An 18420-nucleotide genomic window follows, 5' to 3' on the forward strand; every position below is an offset into this window, starting at 1 on the left:
CAAAATCCCTAGCATTATTTGCAACAAAAGGTTCACACACAGTTTTAATATTTGTAGGGCCTAAACAGCATTTCTTCTTTGTGTATATGTGGGGTGGTTTTGTATTTTAAAGATTGTCTTATTTTGCTCAGGTTTGCAGGGCTTTCTTAGAGGCAGATGCTTACATCTTTACAGAGTTCATTAGCACCCACTATGGTGGGACTGTCAAAAATGCATGAGTGATTTAGGAGCACAAGTCCCATTGAAAGTGAATTGACTGAAGCTGTTCCACCTTGTATAGGCTGTTAAATATTCATTAGAGTAGGGACTGAAACCTGGACTTCCTACTTCCCACATGAATGCCCTGACCAGTGGACTCAAGAGTCATTTGCACTCTCTCTTGCCCAATGACTAGTCAAATTGAAGTGTAAGTCTTTTGGGTCAGATATGTGTTTGTATAGTGCCTAGCACAGTGGTTCCCCTGTACTGATTGGAGGGCCAGGTGCTACCAGAATATAAATAAGTGATAGTAACACAAATACAAAAAAATTTAAAATGGAATTATTGTTGAGAAATGTATTAAGATTGGAATACATTGCAGGGATATTGCAATTATCCCCACATGAAGCTACAAACCAGGAAATTCATCATTAAGAATACACTTAAAAGAAATTCAAACTTGTTGAGTATGGAAATGCACAGTCAAGGCACCCAAACAGTCTTAACTCTGCTCTGTATTGATGCCATGCAATAACTGTACGAGTATAAAAACTTTCTAGTGTGTCTAGTCCCAGAATTAAACTGATTTTCGAGACATTCTGGTTTTCCATATTTTTCCCCTCATGGTGTCACTACAGGGCAGAAGTGTCACTCAGTCACCTGTTCTGCTTTTTTGGAACCGGTCGTCACTATAAAGTTGCTAGCTAAGACACCTCTTAATCACCTGCTGGTTTTGGTTCGTAAAGTCATGTTAATGTTTTGAATCAGATATGAGGCTCTGTCTAAGGCATGGTAAGAAAGATTCATTAAAGACTCACTACCCCTGAAATTTATAACCTCTCTGGAAGGTAATAACTGGGATAAATTCCTCCTTATCTAGTTTCCCTATGTGAATGATTGCAGCTTAGCATTTAGAAGCTTTCTGCAGTACAGTGCTTACATAGTGCTTTCTTGTTCTAGCCTCTTCAGTGTTGTGATATTTCAGCGTATTTAGGCTGCCCTTAATACCCACCCATTCATTTTAAGGGGCAGCAGCTCTTCCGTCTCTGCTACTCAAGCCTCTGGGACAAAAGAGTGGCGGCAACAGTTTAAACTCTTCATGGCATGTACTGTCCTGTTATTTGCTCGTACTGCACCTAGCACAATCCAGGTCCCAGATTGGGGCATTTACATGTTATCACACAATACATTTAAGAAGAAATGCTGTACCCCAGTGATCTTCTGTTTATGCATCATTTATTGTCAATGAAAATTCGGATTGCACGGGCCCTACCCATGTCCAGTGTCCTCTCTTGTGTTAGTCTTTTTGGGGACTGCAGAATGCAGAAAGGCCTTTTTGTTTCAGTGGTGCACTCCATGCACAGACCAGTTTCACCTATAATGAATAGAAGCTGCACTATAATAGTGATCATAGCCCTATATAAAACAGTGACTATAATTCCATTTTACATTGAATAAATATAATTAAAAGGAAACCTACATATTTCTGCCCCATATATATCTATTTGTGACAGGGAGTGAGGGTGTCAAAAGAAGGGGAGCTGCAGGTTGTTCCTTGCTCTTCAGCTCCCAAGCATATCTAATATACTTAGAGTTTTACTTGATTTTACTGAGAGTCTCACACACACACACACACACACACACACACACACAGAGTAAAAGCAAGTAAAAATCTAGCGGGACATACTGAAAACTGTTTGACTGGATCTGAACTGACTACTTTAGCCCACCTAACAGAAAATATGCTGCCTACACAGACACTAAAGGAAAACACATTGAAATCCTCCGTTGATTTAGGATTCTGAAAAAAAAAAAGCTTCCACCATATCCGGGTTAATCTTTATATTGATTCAAGACAATATCACATAATGATTAAAGGAATGTTATTTCATTTCCATATTCCACATTTGAATTCAAGCTAGCATAATTATGGTGTTTATGGAGCTCAAACTGATCAGACAGCATAGAAAAATACATACATTTTAACTTTATAAGGATGTGTTTCATAATGAGAGTTTGTATTTGCTTTCAGACACTAAGCAGAAGATTCACAGCCAAGGTTTATGGACAAATACATCCATTTAGTCAAATGCCGCTATTCTGATAGACAAATAAAAATCTAAATTCAATGTGTACAGGAGCAAGAGATACTAAAAAGATTCATTTATCATAACTAGTTATGGAGGAACAGGGGTAACTGGCCAATATAGGGAAAAATATATGACCACTGTCTACAAGAAAGGAAAAATGGAAGAGTCAGGAAATTAGAAATGACCATGCCTGACCTTTCCTAGAGAGACAGTAATAAGGAATGGGTTCCCAAGACTACCGAAGAAATGTATGCTGATAAAAACCTAATCCATATGGTCTCCTATAACGCAAATATATTCTGACAAACTTGGTGGCAAGCTCCATGGCTTACAGAGAAAATATGAGAGAGAAGACAGGATGACTGTGGCAAGCTGTGGCTCTTCCCGGGGCATCCAGGGCTGTGAGGTACCTCGCTGCCGCCTGCCCTTAGCCTGAGGAAGCCTTGTCTCTGCCTGCCAGGGGTCAGCTACCCAACTCCACTGGACATGGGTAACATGAGCACCCCCCCTCTCTGCCTACACAGACCCTGCTGTCCCTCTGCAGGTTAGCGATAGGCTCTCTTAACTAGTTATGGTCATGTCTTACAGAAGAAAACTCATTCAAAATCCTTTCAGTGTAGTACAGCCAGGCTTGGCTATGATCTTCCATGCATGAGACAAGCCACACTGTCAGCTTAGCTACTCTGTGGAAAAGATCCAGGATGCTCCCTGCACCCCCAGTTAGACCGCTTACCCTTATTGTTCTCCTTACTCATAAATGGGATGCTGGGTTTTTTTTTCCCTCCTATCTGTGCCTCGTTTGTCTCAGACTGTAGCTAGATCTCCACTGTGATGCAGACAATTCACAACACACTTGACCAGCCAGAGAGATATAAAAGCATCTCTTCTCTCTTGCCTGACAGGAGCACATTTGTTGCCTCCTGGAGACCTGCCTTAAACTCACATCATGAGAACACAATTTTCAGTACAGATACATAATTCCTTAAACTTTCTCCATATGTACATTTCACAACCAGTATGACAACCAGTGGTCTGTTGGGCGAGACCTCACATGCCACTCTTAGGTAAACTTAATATTCATATATCGGATCCCCTGTGCTCTCTGCCAGTTGGCATCAAGAGGCTCATGTCAGAGAAGCCATCTTCAGAAATATACAAAAAAAAGTCATGCACAATACCTGGGTAACCTTTCTAATAGGGGTAAGTAACACATGTCTCCCTTAAAGGAGCTTTTAGATCACATGTCAATTAGTGTATCCTGATTTGACATCATACTGCAGTACAGAGACTTTCAATGGGAGTTAGGTGCCTAACCTGCACAGGTGGTTTTATATATCCCACTAGGCACCTATCTGCATCTTAAAGTTAGGTAACTACCTTTGTAAATCTGGCCCTTGGAAGTCTATGTCCCATTGACTTTTAATGAAATTTAGAGTTCTAAGGGCCAAAATCATGTTTGAAAATGGCACTAGTGCTTCTGAAACATTTAGGTGCTTTTGAAAAATTTAGCCATGAGCCATAGGAAGATAATAACAATGAAAGGGCTGTGTAGATTAACACACAAGGCAAGAAAAGCACATTGTATTTACTGAAGGAAAGGCAATAGAGAGATAATTTGCCTGAACCCTTGGAATAATAAATCTGAAATTTCAGAAAGGTAGTAAAAATAAGAAAGCAGCAGACAGAGAGAATATAGATAAATTTTATTTACACAGTGTGTGGTCAGTTTGACAAATGTCCTACTAAGGGTAGTATGAGAAAGATCTAGCGGAGCCAAGTTGGGGGAAAGTAGCATTGTAGGAAATGTTGAGCAAAAGAACAGTATATTTAATATGTTGGAAGTGTCTAGGGAGGTAGCTAGGGCAGATGTTTGAGTCACCTGGGCCTCTCTTTTTCCCCTCAATATCTTTTTACAATACACGAGTGGGTTTTTTAATGTTATTGAAAAAAAGATACTGTTTAACTGGGGCCTTGTTGTCCCTTTCCAATGAGAACAAATTCACGGCAAACTGTGCATTGCATCCTCTGGAATGAGTCACCTGCCTTGCCCCTCAAGGAATTGGATAAATGGATCTCAGCCCTTTAAACCAAAAAAAAATATATGCGTAGTTTTTTGTGGACATTAGTAGAAGCCATCTGTAAGGAGGCCCAATGCTTCAGTGGAGCTCCCATCTCCATGGTAACACAGCTGACTGTGGTCTTTTGTGGTCCCAACCATTGGCTCCCCGTCCACCCCAAGGGATATTCAAAATGTGATGGGGTTTACTGCATACATTGCTGCTAATGGACTTGGAGGGGGATATTTTCTCCCCAGTCTTTCACCTCATCGAGCACCTGTCTGTGGAGACGCTTTAAGAGAATGGAGGGAAATGGGAGCAACCTTCACAGTGACTCCTCTGCTATCTGTCACTCCAGATGATCTTAATTTGATTCCTTCCTTATGGGATGGAATTATCAAGGCCTCAACTAGCGTCAGGGAAATTTCATTCTACAATATGGAAAATGTCTGTAGTTTTAGTAAAAGCAAACTGGACAGCATAGGAAGCAGAGATAAATGAGAGCCCTACTTAGATATTTACTGAGACTGGGGAAGGGACTGTCTTTTTGTTCTGTGTTTGCACAGAACCTAGCAGAATGTGGTATGATAATAATTTTTGACTTTAAACCCTGATCCAGCAAGGCATTTAAGTACATACTTATTTTAAAGCACATGTGGTCCCACTAAAGGCAAATGGTGAGGTGGTGTCCATGATTGTATTCAGTTATATTTTTGCTTTGCTATCTTTTGCATCCTGTCACTGGGTTTGCTTTATATTATTGGGGAAGCTTAATTTACGATCACTAGAGATGGCTAAATGAAGAAATGTTTGAAGTCTCATTCAAGTTCAGATATAGCCTGCAAAGTTCAGCAGAATGTAAACAGTTTTGGAAAGTGATGCTTTTTCATATGATTTACTTCATTTTATGGTCTGTTATGTCACTTATAATATCTCATATAATGTTCAGAGAAGTTTAATGGTTTACCTTCAAACTACCGGCTCATCTTAGCTGTTTTACTGGCTTGAAATATTGTATAGCTCTAGCTTTATATCCTAAACTTGGTGGATGTATTTTATCTTTCTACTGTATCTAATGTATGTATACCCCTACCATTTCCTTTATAATACAAGATACTCTTAAAAAAATGAGATGTGTCTCCCCAAACAGCTATTGCAGTGTAAAATAAATCAATCTCTTCGGACTACCACTCACAGTTTAACTCCATCTCTCCTGAAGGCTACTTCTACCAAGTGCTACTCATAAAAATACACTCACAGTCAGGTTGAGTTCTGTGAATTTTTATGTAATTCCTGAAGTGTAGACTGAATATAGTTTATATTAGTGGGCAGAATTTCTTCAAGGGCAGATTTTAACATTAAAATATACCGGAAACACTTGTGTTTAACCTTGGGCGGAATCCTGACAAGGCCAGTGGTATTTGGATATAACTGTCCATTAAAAAGATTGGTAGCCAACATGATGTTACACTTTTACAAAAGCAGCAGCAGGCACTTCTGGGGTTGAACAAAAAGCTGTTCGAGAGCTCTGCACAATACCAAGAGTGTAGGAAAGGAAACGAATTATAACAAATCTAACAGTACTTACAGTACATAAATATTTATATTCTTATCTGATTGTTACCAATCCTGTCCCCCAGAATATTATTCAGCATCAATAAATCAATCACTAAATAGGAAAACAATAAAACAAACAAGCCCAGACTGTACCAGGGAACAGGAAATAGGAGATTGCTTCTTACAAGTCTTTAAAAAGGCTTCAAAAATGTTTAAAAGCCTTTTATAGAGCATCCCTTTCCTGCAGTACTGTCTTGACGATCAGCTGCAGTTGTGTGCAGTTCTGGTCTCCCATGTTTAAGAAGGATGAATTCAAACTGGAACAGGTACAGAGAAGGGCTACTAGGATGATCCGAGGAATGGAAAACCTGTCTCCTTTCATAAGACTCAAGGAGCTTGGCTTGTTTAGCCTAACTAAAAGAAGGTTGAGGAGAAATATGATTGCTCTCTATAAATATATCAGAGGGATAAATACCGGAGAGGGAGAGGAATTATTTAAGCTCAGTACCAATGTGGACACAAGAACAAATGGATATAAACTGGTCATTGGAAAGTTTAGACTTGAAATTAGACAAAGGTTTCTAACCACCAAAGTTTTGGAATAGCCTTCCAACGGAAGCAGTGGGGGCAAAAGGCTTATCTGGCTTTAAGATTAAACTCGATAAGTTTATAGAGGAGATGGTATGATGGGATAACATGATTTTGGTAGTTAATTGATCTTTAAGTATTCATGGTAAATAGGCCCAATGGCCTGTGATGGGATGTTAGATGGGGTGGGATCTGAGTTACTCCAGAAGATTCTTTCCTGGGTATCTGGCTGGTGAATCTTGCCCATATGCTCAGGGTTTAGCTGATCACCATATTTGAGGTCAGGAAGGAATTTTCCTCCAGGGCAGATTGGAAGAGGCCCTGGAGGTTTTTCACCTTCCTCTGTAGCATGGGTCACGGGTCACTTGCTGGAGGATTCTCTGCTCCTTGAAGTCTTTAGACCACAATTTGAGGACTTCAATAGCTCACACATAGGTGAGAGGTTTCTCGCAGGAGTGGGTGGGTGAGATTTTGTGGTCTGCGTTGTGCAAAAGGTCAGACTAGATGATCATAATGGTCCCTTCTGACCTTAGTATATATTAATCTATGAGCTGCAATCCTTTAAAAGCTTTTAAGCGATAAAGTTAAAATATACAAGCTTTTCATTTGATCATATCTTTTCAATGGACTTATTGCAAATGTCAAACATTGGATTTAGATCCATGAAACTGTAAAATTCTGGTCTCATCTGTGACTAGAAGAAGCTTTAATAACGGCAAGAGGATCAAGAGGATTAAACCAATCATGCAGTATACTTTATAAGGCCCCATTCCCGCAAGTTGCGAGCTAAGTTCTACTTGCACGATCAGGACCTAAATGTATACTTAAGTGTGTTGCAATATTTGATAGTCTTTACGTTACATGACATGTAACCAATGTATCATCATTTTCCAAGAAAAAATGATATTGAGACAAAAATGCATACAGAAAACTGCTGAGCACTATCAAAGTCATTTTAAACATTTTAGAGTTGTAGGATGGTCCAGCAGTTAAGGCACTAGCTAAGGATGTGGGCTCAGTTCTCTGCTCTGTCACAGACTTCCTGTATGACCTTGGGCAAGTCACTGAGTCGCCCTGTGCCTCAGTTTCCCCACCTGTACAATGGGGATAAACAGTATTTCCCTACCTCACGGGGTACTGTAAGGATAAATACATTAAAGATTTTGAGGCCTTCAGATACTGCAGTGTTGAGCACCATACAAGTACTAAAGATAGATTGATAGAATGACACCTCTTTGTCCTTCTCAGCTTCTACCCATAATCTTTATGCATAAGTGTGATGTTCAGAGGAGAGGGAGTAGATGTAATAGACAGCCACATAATTTCTGTAGGAAACATGCAAACAAGCTACTCTTCACTTTCATTATGTAATGAATCCACAAATCCCCTGGAATGAGGTTTTATTATGAATCTGGTTTTAAATGTTTGCTCCATTACAGAAAAATCTGCAGACTGATGCCCAATAGTCCGCAGTGTGTTAGGTTTTAAATAAAAGGGAAGAACTTTGGAAGCTCTGGTTTTTGTTTTTTATCACCTACATAAAGGCTAATCTTAAACTGTTGCTTTATTTCACAGAGGAAGATACTCTTCACAGTCCTATTTTCATCCAAGAGCCATATGACATCACTTATTCTATTGGTTCAGAGGACCCAGAAATACTGCTGAATTGTACAGCCAAAGGATATCCATTGCCGTACTACAGGTGAAGTCAGCTTTGCAACTGTGTGGTCTCCCTGTAAATGTTTTAAACTATAGTTGATCAAAAGCTCGGTAGCACATCCCTTACTTTGCTGAGTGCTTACACACACACACCCCCCAATGGTATTAAGGGGTCAATGGGACTACCTTTGTTAGTAGATACTCACCAATATGGGTAAAAGTGGCACAATCTAACCCTCAAAAATGGAATATCTTCACTTGAGTCACAATTGTTAGATATTTAAATTAAAAAACATAACGACAATATAAACTGCTCAAAGAAACCACTGTTTAAAATATTATTAAGAAACCATATGTACGGGCAAGAAAAAAACAAACAAAAATTAGGCCCTTGGGAAATAATACATCCCATTGAGCTGGATTCAGATCCTACTGAAGACAATGGAAATCTTTCTATTGACTTCACTGGTTTGGATCAGGCCTGAGTTGTTCAGAATTCTTTAAAAAAAGATGGTGAAAAAATACACAAAACACATCAATTTTGTGGAGTATGTGTCATTAAAATGTCATTTTTCGCTTGTGTAATTTCATGAGCTTTTAACGTAAAGAAAACACATCACTGAACATTTCCCATAAAGTGTTTAAAAACCTACAACATTACTTAAAATCCACAGAACAGCTGTGAAAACCAGAAAAGGGTAGCATTTGGCTGTGCATAAGTATTTGCAAAAACTTTCATCATAAAAGCTTGGAATGCAAAAAACACAAGTCTTGCTTATCTCTAATTCTAACACTTCATGTATATATTTATAAGGTTTATTTAGAGAAACAGCATGGCACAGTTCTGATTTCTAGCTTACTGTACCCAGTAGGCTCACTTAATAAAATCTAGGTCCAGAGCATTTTTTGTCTGTTCAATAACCTTAGACTCTTATTTTAAACATAGCCTGTTGCTCCAATGTTCTGGAAACTTGAGTTTAATAAAAGGAGAAGCTGTAAGTTTAGAAAAGGATGCTATATGTTCCTCATTAAATGGGGTTAAAGCAAAGATTTGGGAAAAAGAAAACTGAGGAATGAGAAATCATGCATGCAAGATATTGAAGGAAATCAAGTGTTACCTAATGAACTGGAGAATATGTTCAATAACTTTTAAATATGAAGAGAAGGTTTTCCCTGCAAAGTTACCAGTAGCAAGTGGGAACTTGGCTTCTCTGCATCTTAAGTGCCAATGTACCACAGTGAAATCTTCTCAGAGTTTTATATATGAGGAAGTAAATTTTCCTCCATTTTTTGGAAGAGTAGCCACTGTAGCAAAATACCTTGTTTGCCTCAGTAGGCTCAGTCCCTTTTAGCCTTGGAGATTCAGGTTTGGGGCAAGGCAAATCCTTATAGGTAGTACTGGGTCCTGTTACTCCTCTCCTCAGCCAGACTCTTGTGTTGGTCTTCCTTCTCTTCTGGGGAGCGAGTGCAGCCTCCCTACTGGAAAGATCTGGTGTCTTGCTGCAAACAGCCTACTGACAACTTCCCTGCTCCTCTCACTCCCTCATTCTCCCCCTCCTACCACCCAGGGGAGGGTTTAAAAAGGTCCCAAGTAATTGGAGTCAGCTGAACCTAATTGGTTCCCTAGCAACCCCTTTTCCAGCTGAACCTTATTGCCCCCTGGTTCTCTCTCCTCAGTGGATAGGGTGGGGCCTTTTAACCCCCTGGGACCAATTACTACCCCCATTTTGTAGTTGTTTGTCCTGGGTTTACCACACCGCTCACTATATATTTACTTCAGCCCTCATTCCATGAACCCCTGCTATCTACCAGCCTGGCCATCAGTTGGTTCAGGTCACTGAGTTCCAGGCTCTCCAATCCATCTACTCACCCACTTTCAATGAACTAAGGAAGAGGGAGCTTCCTTGGCAGCCTGTGAAAATCCCCAGCCCAGGCCTGCAGTATATTCTCTCTCCTCCACACATAAACACAAACAGTTTCTGCAGCAGCAGGAGTAGCCTTCAGAACCTCACACTCACTGGGGCAGATCCTCAACTTGTGTGAGTTGTCACAGATCCATTAAGAAAAGGAGTACTTGTGGCACCTTCTTCCCCGTGATGTCCCTATGAACACACACACTTGGAATATGAACTCTTCTCAATCACACCCCATACTCTCCTATTTCCCCCTCTTCCTCCTCTCAATTATTCTGTTTCTCACTTTCTCTCTCTCCCGCATTCCATGCACCTTATCTCCTTTACTCCACACCCCGCCTACTTTCATTCCACCCCAAAATACAATGGAATGAACAGGAGATAGGAAAAATAATTTGGTGTTGTTTTCTTTCTCTCGCTCCCTTTTCACTTACTTTGGTGTAAGTCGGGAGTAACTCAATTATAGTAAATGGAGTTACAGTGATGCGCAACTAGTGTGATGTCAAAATCAGTTTCAACATTTTTAAGCTTTGCATTATAGAAAATATTTTGCAAAGCCCTGGTTACACTTATATGGTCAGATCCTCACTTGGGGCTTCATCTGCACTGTTCAGGGCTTGCATTGACTTTACTGGGAGCAGGAATAAGACCTTCGTGTAAATCAGCTTAACTCCTTTGATTTCAATGCAGCTAAATCAGTTATACCCTCTGAGGATCTGGCCTACATATGTGAGGTTCCCATATATCTAGAAAAGTCAAGAACAGTATGAAATTGTAGTAATATGTTATGTTGAGTGTGGAGTTAAGGATTGCAAGGACTACTGCAAAGTTTTTCTTTGATTCATAAACACAGAATCATTACAATAGGAATAAAGTTATATATAATATAATTTGCCAGCTGATACTTTTCTATATAAAGAAATATGCTTATGTGAAAATAACATAATAATAATAATAAATGCTTAGTGTTTCCTAAAGGTCTTTTTATAAGATTTTCATTATAACTTTTAAAAATATCTGTTGACTCTAGTCATAATTTTTTGCAACTTCTTTTCAAAAACCCATAATGCTTAACAACAACACCAATCTCTCTCTCTCTCTCTCTCCATTGGTGAGAGAGAGAGAGAGAGAGAGAGCATGCACTCACTGAAATGGGCATAAGGAATAAGTAAAAAACCGAGACACTATATTCCACATTGTGCTAGAAATAGCAGAATGCAGACCAGATTACAGTGAAAACAAAACTAAAGATAGAAATATAACTTTAGATACTGAGTAAAACAACATGAATATCCAGTTATATTACCTCACAATCTAATACCCTACTATGCCTTTTAATGTCCAACAAAGTTGGTTGTTTATAACATTATTTGGCCCAGTATTTCTATTGTACCTTATATAATATTGATGAAAGGAAAAAATGTCACACAGGCTTGCAAGATAATTTCTAATTCACTGCACTTGAATATTTTCATTAGAGTGGAGTCAATAATTCACAATGAATAATTTTACCAATATACTTAGCCTCTTTTTCTGACTGCAAAGTATCTATGAGCATATCATGGTTTTCTCTAATGTATTCATTATTCTGTTTTTATTTTTATTTTTTAAAAACTCGGAGGATTGTTCATAAATAGTTCTCTGTGATACTTATACATTTCCTGTTTGAACTGTGGGTGATTACTTATGATTGTTCAGGTGCAACACGTGACATTTTTTCCTGTCACGGAGTGCAAGAGATCAAATGAGTTCTCTTGCATACTGAATATAAAATTTCATGTGAGTCTGAAAGTCACATCCTTTGATTACACGTGTCAGGAAAAGATATGTGTTTAAATAAGTAAGTAAGTAAATAAATGTCACATTTTACTCATTTGTGGTGTGTGTGTGTGTGTGTGTGTGTGTGTGTGTTGCATCATAACTTGTAATGGTGTTTTTCAGATAAGATAAAATGACCCAAATGAAATCCAAATCCAGATAAAGGTAACAGACAAGTAAAAGTGTTGGGAAAAGCAAAAACAAAGGGTAAAACAGCTACAATCGATATAACCCATGTTATATATTAGTAACATTGTATAAACTCTGATATTTTAAAGCTGTGATTGAAGTGGGGTCGGAGGGGAGGGGAAGCTAGCACAGGAGTGGAAGTCAATAGTTAAGGATTGGGTTTTGTGGAGGGATTTGAAAGAAAAAAGTGAGGAAGCATGGCATCTGGCTTATATGCTGTGTAGCGACTAGTGGCATTTGTTGTTTTACTGGCAACAGACTTTACATATTACTAGTTCACTGAGTTGTTAAATTCTGAGAGCCTTCAGGTCCTGTTGATTACAATGGAAGTTGATGGTGCTTTGCTTCTCCCAGCATCTTAAATAGAAGGAGTTCACATTACTGTGCCCAGTGAATCTGAGAATACATTTTCTAGGTCTTGTTCATACTATTGAAAAATCTGAGAATGACTGATGGATCAATCCTTTCTGTTGCCTTCCCCTTGTCTAACATGTTGTCCCCTGGATCACTCTAAAAATAAATATCTATCTCCAGTAGGCTGCCTAGGGCAATGAATTTAGCAATTAGGCAACTATCAAACTTATATGTTGGACATGGTGTTAAGAACATATCAAAAACATTAGTGAATTATGTCAAATCAAAATGAAACGGAAATCATCTGTGTATCCTTTCCCCCTCTGTTTTAGTCACTACATATTAGACTTTTTTTTTCCCCTGTTTCCGTGATCATTCATGTGCATTAGCCTATCTGGCTTATAAACAAATATTGATCACAAAAAAGAACTGTATTCCTCTAAAGAGTTGTGTAGGAGATTTTCCAGCTGAATCCAAAGGATGTACGACAAAAACAGAACTCTAATAATGAAGGCTTTGAAAATGCTCTTTCTACAGAAGATATTGTTGTTACAATAGATATTCTTAAAACACATATTTTGTGTTGGTTGGTAAATACATTGGGCTAGATAATCAGCTGACATAATTAGATATAGTTTATACAAACTGAGAATCTTGCCCTTACAGTGTACTTTTTTAATCTCATGACTTAATTATCAATATAACCTCAATCAGCTACATGACTAATACATTTATTTGTCTTCTAATTAGAGATGAGCCTCCACATGATGCTACCATGAGGGTGTAAAAGTGGTCTAGTGGGAGCAATGAATGCCCAATGCTTACGTGGCTTCTGATGAAGTTGCTGCTACCTCAGAGAGGTGTAGGAGGTCAGAGGAGAAGATTTAGGACCTAATTCAAAGCTCGCTGACATAAAAGGAAAGTCTCCCACTGACTGCAGTGGGCTTTGAATCAGTCCCCACCCCACCCATGTCCAGTTAACTAGGGAACATGTGTTATGCTTACACCAAGGTTTAGGTACTGTGAAGGTATGGGGGAAGTGGAGGAGGAATGACGGGGAAGCCATGCTTGTGTGGTCAGTCTCTGCCCCACTTCTTGTTCTCTTTACTGACAGTGAGATTCTGGTGGCTCTTGGGGATCTGGATGCCATTTGCTTATTCTAGAAACTTCATCTTAGATTGGAAAATGAAGGAAAATTACTACAACAGATAGGGTTTTGTAAGTCTGTACAGTGCAATTTTTTTTTTATTAAGCACCACTTATAGCACTCGTGCTGTATGGAGCCACTTCCGATTTCCAAAAAATGTAGTGTGCTTGCCCAGCCCTTATACTGATCAGTTTGGCTTTTGGTTGTAATGATTAGAATGGAAATGCTGTCTTGAATGTTTTCAAAGACAGGAATGACTTCCATGCCTCAGTGAGTGCCACTGAGCTGCACATAAATATTTTAACCACTTAAAAGAGCATCAATAAGGACCAATAATAATAATTTGATTGACCTGAGTTGGCAGTAACATGCCTCATAGAATCCATTCTATCTCACTGAGATAAAGGGGAGATTTTGCTTCTATGCACATCTGATTTGAAAGTCCATGATTTCTTGGATCTATGGATAGTGCTTGTTCAGGTGCAATGATCAAAGAGAGGTAACGTGGCTGCTCTAATTAATGCTTATAACAAACTCCCAATGTATATTTTAAAACAAAAATGGTAATACAAATCTCACCCTCCTTCCTTCTATGCTTGTGGCTAGCATTTTTTGGTAGCATATAGAAAGCAATCCAATATGTGAAGAGCTGCTATGAGAATGTTTTCTAATGAGATTACTTTAATTTCAAACCAGGACCCCAGTCCTGCAGTGAGTAGCATCCAGGCAGACTATTGCACTGTGTAGAACCTACAGCTGGGTGTAAAATGGAATTGCCATTCTACAAGAAGTTCTGACATTTCAAAATTTGTTTTTATTCCATATTAGAATAAAAAGCCAAAATTTTGACATTTCCTGTGGAATGAAAATTCAGGAGGGAAAAAAAATCTATGTAGTGCAATCAAAACATTGTGTTTTTATAATGTTGAAACCTATAGTTTAGATAAAGTTAAAGAATTAAAGAAAGTGACTATTATCAATGCCAGTCAACATGGTTTTATGGAAAATAGATCTTGTCAAATGAACTTGATATCATGTTTTGATTGTATTATAAATTTGGTTCATAACTGTGTTGACATCATATATTTAGGCTTTTGTAAGGCACCTGTCTTAGTACTGCTTGATATTCTGTTTAAATTATAGCACTAAACTATATCAATGTACTATATATTAAATGGATTAAAAGTGTCTAACTGATGGATCTCAAGAGTAATTTTAATGGGAAACCATCAGTTAGGGGTGATTCTTACCTATAAGAAAGTCAAGAAGTGACCTGATCATAGTCTACATATGGAGAATATATCTGATAAGCCTTTAAACTAGCACAGAAGGCATAATAAGATCCAATGGTTGGAAGATAAAGCAAGATAAATCATCCTAGAAATTGGGCACATGTTTTTTAACAGTGCGGATAACTGACCACTGGAACAACTTACCAAGAGACATGGAGGATTCACCATCACTTTAAGTCTTTAAATCTAGAGTGGAAGTCTATTGTATTAAATGGACCCAAAGACTCACAGGTGTTAACATGACCCTGTCATTGTCCAGCATTAAACAGTTTTAAACAGTGCTCAGAGTCTGGAATGCAGAGACCTCAGTGTGCTTAGTACCATGGCAAACACACCATTACAAATATTTTTAATTTTTTAAAATTAAAGATACAGAAAAGAAGGAAAAACAGTTAAAGCATTTGAAATGGAAAGTTTTAAATAAGGCTTTCATTTTACCCCTATCCCCTGTTTCCTTCCCCCTTATCTACAGAGAGTTTTTATGAAGAAAATTCCCTTTTTTTGGCTGTCTCTTAGATAATAATTATCCTTTTTGGGGAGGAAGAGAAAAGGTTAGTTGAGATGGGCTGGAGCTGTTATTTTTGCTGCCTGATCTCATTTCCTAGAAGACAAAACAAGACACACACAGGAGGGTACAGGTAAGTACAGGAAAGATAGAAAATGCAGCTTCTGTCTCCAGTGCTTATTGTCACCTTGTAGTCTCTCAGCTAATAAAATACAGCCACGTTAGGCCATCTTATTAGGCACTCTGAGACTGGGCAAACTTGTAGCAGCAGTGAGATTTTTAGGGCATTGCTTTTAGCCACCTCTTTGGTCACAGGCTTACAGCAGTGTTGAAAAGTATACTGTTTTGGCTGGATAAGACAGACTCTTATTAAACAGAAGGCAAAAGGAGAGGGATAGGAAAAACAAGAAATAAGGCAGGGAAGGGGGAAAAAATCTCTGACGAGGGAGGGACACAAAGTCTCACATCTCAGGTAGTGTTTGGGATTTAGTTGGAACCAGAGGAGGTTAAAATGTCTTATGGGTCCACCTCTCTGGCCCAATCTCATCAGGACCTCTCTCAAGATTAGAGTGTGGAATCTTCAATAGTGTCACAGTGGATTTCAGGGTCCCAGGAGATAGTGGGAAGAGGCTCACTCCTTCTTATTCTCCATCTATCAGTCAGCCAGCATCCATGATAACTAATTCCTCCCTCCCAAAGTATCTTTTTGAGGATCCCAAAAGTGGGGAAGTGGATGGAAACGGAGCCCAAGCCCTCATTATTTTGTCCACCAATTAGTCCTAATTTCCAACACACCAGTTTAGGTTCATTGATTTTCAATCCCATGCTTCTGTTGTTTACGAGGGCATAATCTTAACATAGTCCTTGAATTATATCTGTAGGCCTTTTGTATTTGGCCTGATTGAGTCTGTCTCCCTTTTGTACCTTTTTCTGAGAAATATTTAGTGTTACAGATTATTGTGACTTTTTAAAAACTGTTATTCACTTTCTTACATTTAGGCTCACAACTGGGGAAGCCCTGCTAAGCCCCAGTTATCACTACAGGTCTTTCTAAAAGATATGCTGTAGCTCAACCAGAAGTTATGAGCTTGATGGAGGATTTATGAGGGACAGTCTATGGCCTGTATTATGTAGGAGGTCAGAATAGATGATCATACTGTTCACTTCTGGCCTTAAACTCTATGAATCTATAAAACAGGTGTAGTATTTACCTCACTGGAGGTCATGTTTTTGTCGGTCTAATTTGAGAACATTTCCTTCCTAGGCAAATATTTAAACCAAGCTCAGTGACTTGCATATTTTTGGTTTATATGCTGAAGATAAATTATTATTCAGTGATGTGTTTTCCACATACAAGGATAAAATATATATTTTTAAATGATTGTATTCAACAAGGTTCATAAAACTGTTAGATCAACTGGGCTTAATATAAAGATATTAAAAAAATGATTTGAAATAATCCTTCATGGATTAGTTAATATCAGATAAATACATTAGGGCACACATTCTATGATTAAACACTTGTCTGGCAATCACATGGATTCGTTAATTTTGTTCCTTCATTGATTTAAACATATTAATTAGGAAAAAAGCCCACACCAGGAGCTGAACCCCTGATCTATATGCACAGTTTAATAATCATTGTACCATGGTTATTAGAATGATTATGGGGATACTGTGAAAAATTCATTTGCTGCAACTAAGCCAACAACTTTGCATTTGTGTTGAAAAACAATTATGGAGCTTAATTGAGAGCCATGTAATGATGACAGCAGTTATTTCAGTGATTGATTCCCAAATTAAAGAGAGCTGGCAAACTATATACCAGTATTTCCTATGCTAGAAAACTAAAAGGAGAACCAAGGTCCAGAGAGCATGCACAGTACACAAATTATGAAATATGGTGAAATCCTGACTGTGATATAGAGAACTGCTTCATGTAAAAGGCTGATGGATGGCCATTACCTACAGCTCTGCTTGTCCTGATAACAATGTGAAAGATAAAATAGGACATAGGAATTCAAGGATCAAAATTAGCAGCAACTGGAGGCAAGCAAAATATTGATGTTCTGCAGTTGCCACTACACTCCTTAATGTTAAAGCATTCATAAAACAGAAGTCAGAGATATGGAGGATCCAGCTAAATTATTTAAAGCTACTAGAATTTGTTCATGAAATTCAATTGATTTGATATTTGATCAATCACTTCTCATCTTTAAAAGCATATATCCTCCTCCAAGGTCATGTTTCTTGTCTTTCTCTGTACATATTTGTCAAGATTTTCCTTACAGCATGCAATGACATTTCACATGATTCTTTGAAGCATCTTCTCCTACTCACAAATATTCCTCACAATCAAATTCTATGGAGAAAACCCTCTCAGTGGTTGGCTCATGTAAAGTATTTTGCAATACACAGCAGGGCCAGCTCCCCAGATGATGTAAACAGGTATAGCCCTATTGACTTTAATGAAGCCATGCCAGTTTATGACAGCTAAAGATCTAGCTTCCAGTGTTTACATTTGTGGGAAATGATTTTAGTTTAGAAGATGCTGGTGAAAGTATAAAAGTTTGTTTCAAGTTTTTGACTGTAGAATCTTGTACAGCTAAACTACCATCACTGTGAATAATCTTATTGCTGAAGCTAATTAGTACTCTATATTTTGCTCTGTGATTGTATGGATAATTAACAAACAAAATTCCCCTGGTGCAGAGGGCTCACAGAAGGCATCTGTGCCACTTAAGCCATCCAGGAAGTGTCTACATCCTTTGCAGACCACAGAGCTGTCTACACCACCTTCACATGCCAGTGCAGGGTGTGAAGAGTGGGTAGAGTGGAGTGTGGTGACTGGATTAGGTGAAGAACCACGGGGTCATGAGGAGCCAATTGTGCTAAAACCCTATGTATAGGCAAGGACAAGGCTTCAGATTTCAAAGTAGCAGCCGTGTTAGTCTGTATCTGCAAAAAGAACAGGAGTACCTGTGGCACCTTAGAGACTAACAAATTTATTAGAGCATAAGCTTTTGTGGCCTACAGCCCACTTCATCGGATGC

The 18420-nt window shown here is 38.5% G+C and overlaps 1 protein-coding gene across 3 annotated transcripts in view; it reads left to right on the top strand.

Moving 5' to 3' along the window:
* The window catches only part of CNTN6 (contactin 6), a 218315-nt gene that overhangs the window by 77788 nt on the left and 122107 nt on the right, over positions 1 to 18420 (top strand). For all 3 annotated transcript variants that reach the window (XM_074957524.1, XM_074957523.1, XM_074957522.1), the window contains exon 3: positions 8066 to 8192. In XM_074957524.1, coding sequence (XP_074813625.1) covers positions 8066 to 8192 — 127 coding nt within the window. The remainder of the gene's footprint in view (positions 1 to 8065; positions 8193 to 18420) is intronic.

This window comes from Natator depressus, chromosome 7 (genome assembly GCF_965152275.1).
Source record: "Natator depressus isolate rNatDep1 chromosome 7, rNatDep2.hap1, whole genome shotgun sequence".
Classification (NCBI taxonomy): domain Eukaryota; kingdom Metazoa; phylum Chordata; order Testudines; family Cheloniidae; genus Natator; species Natator depressus.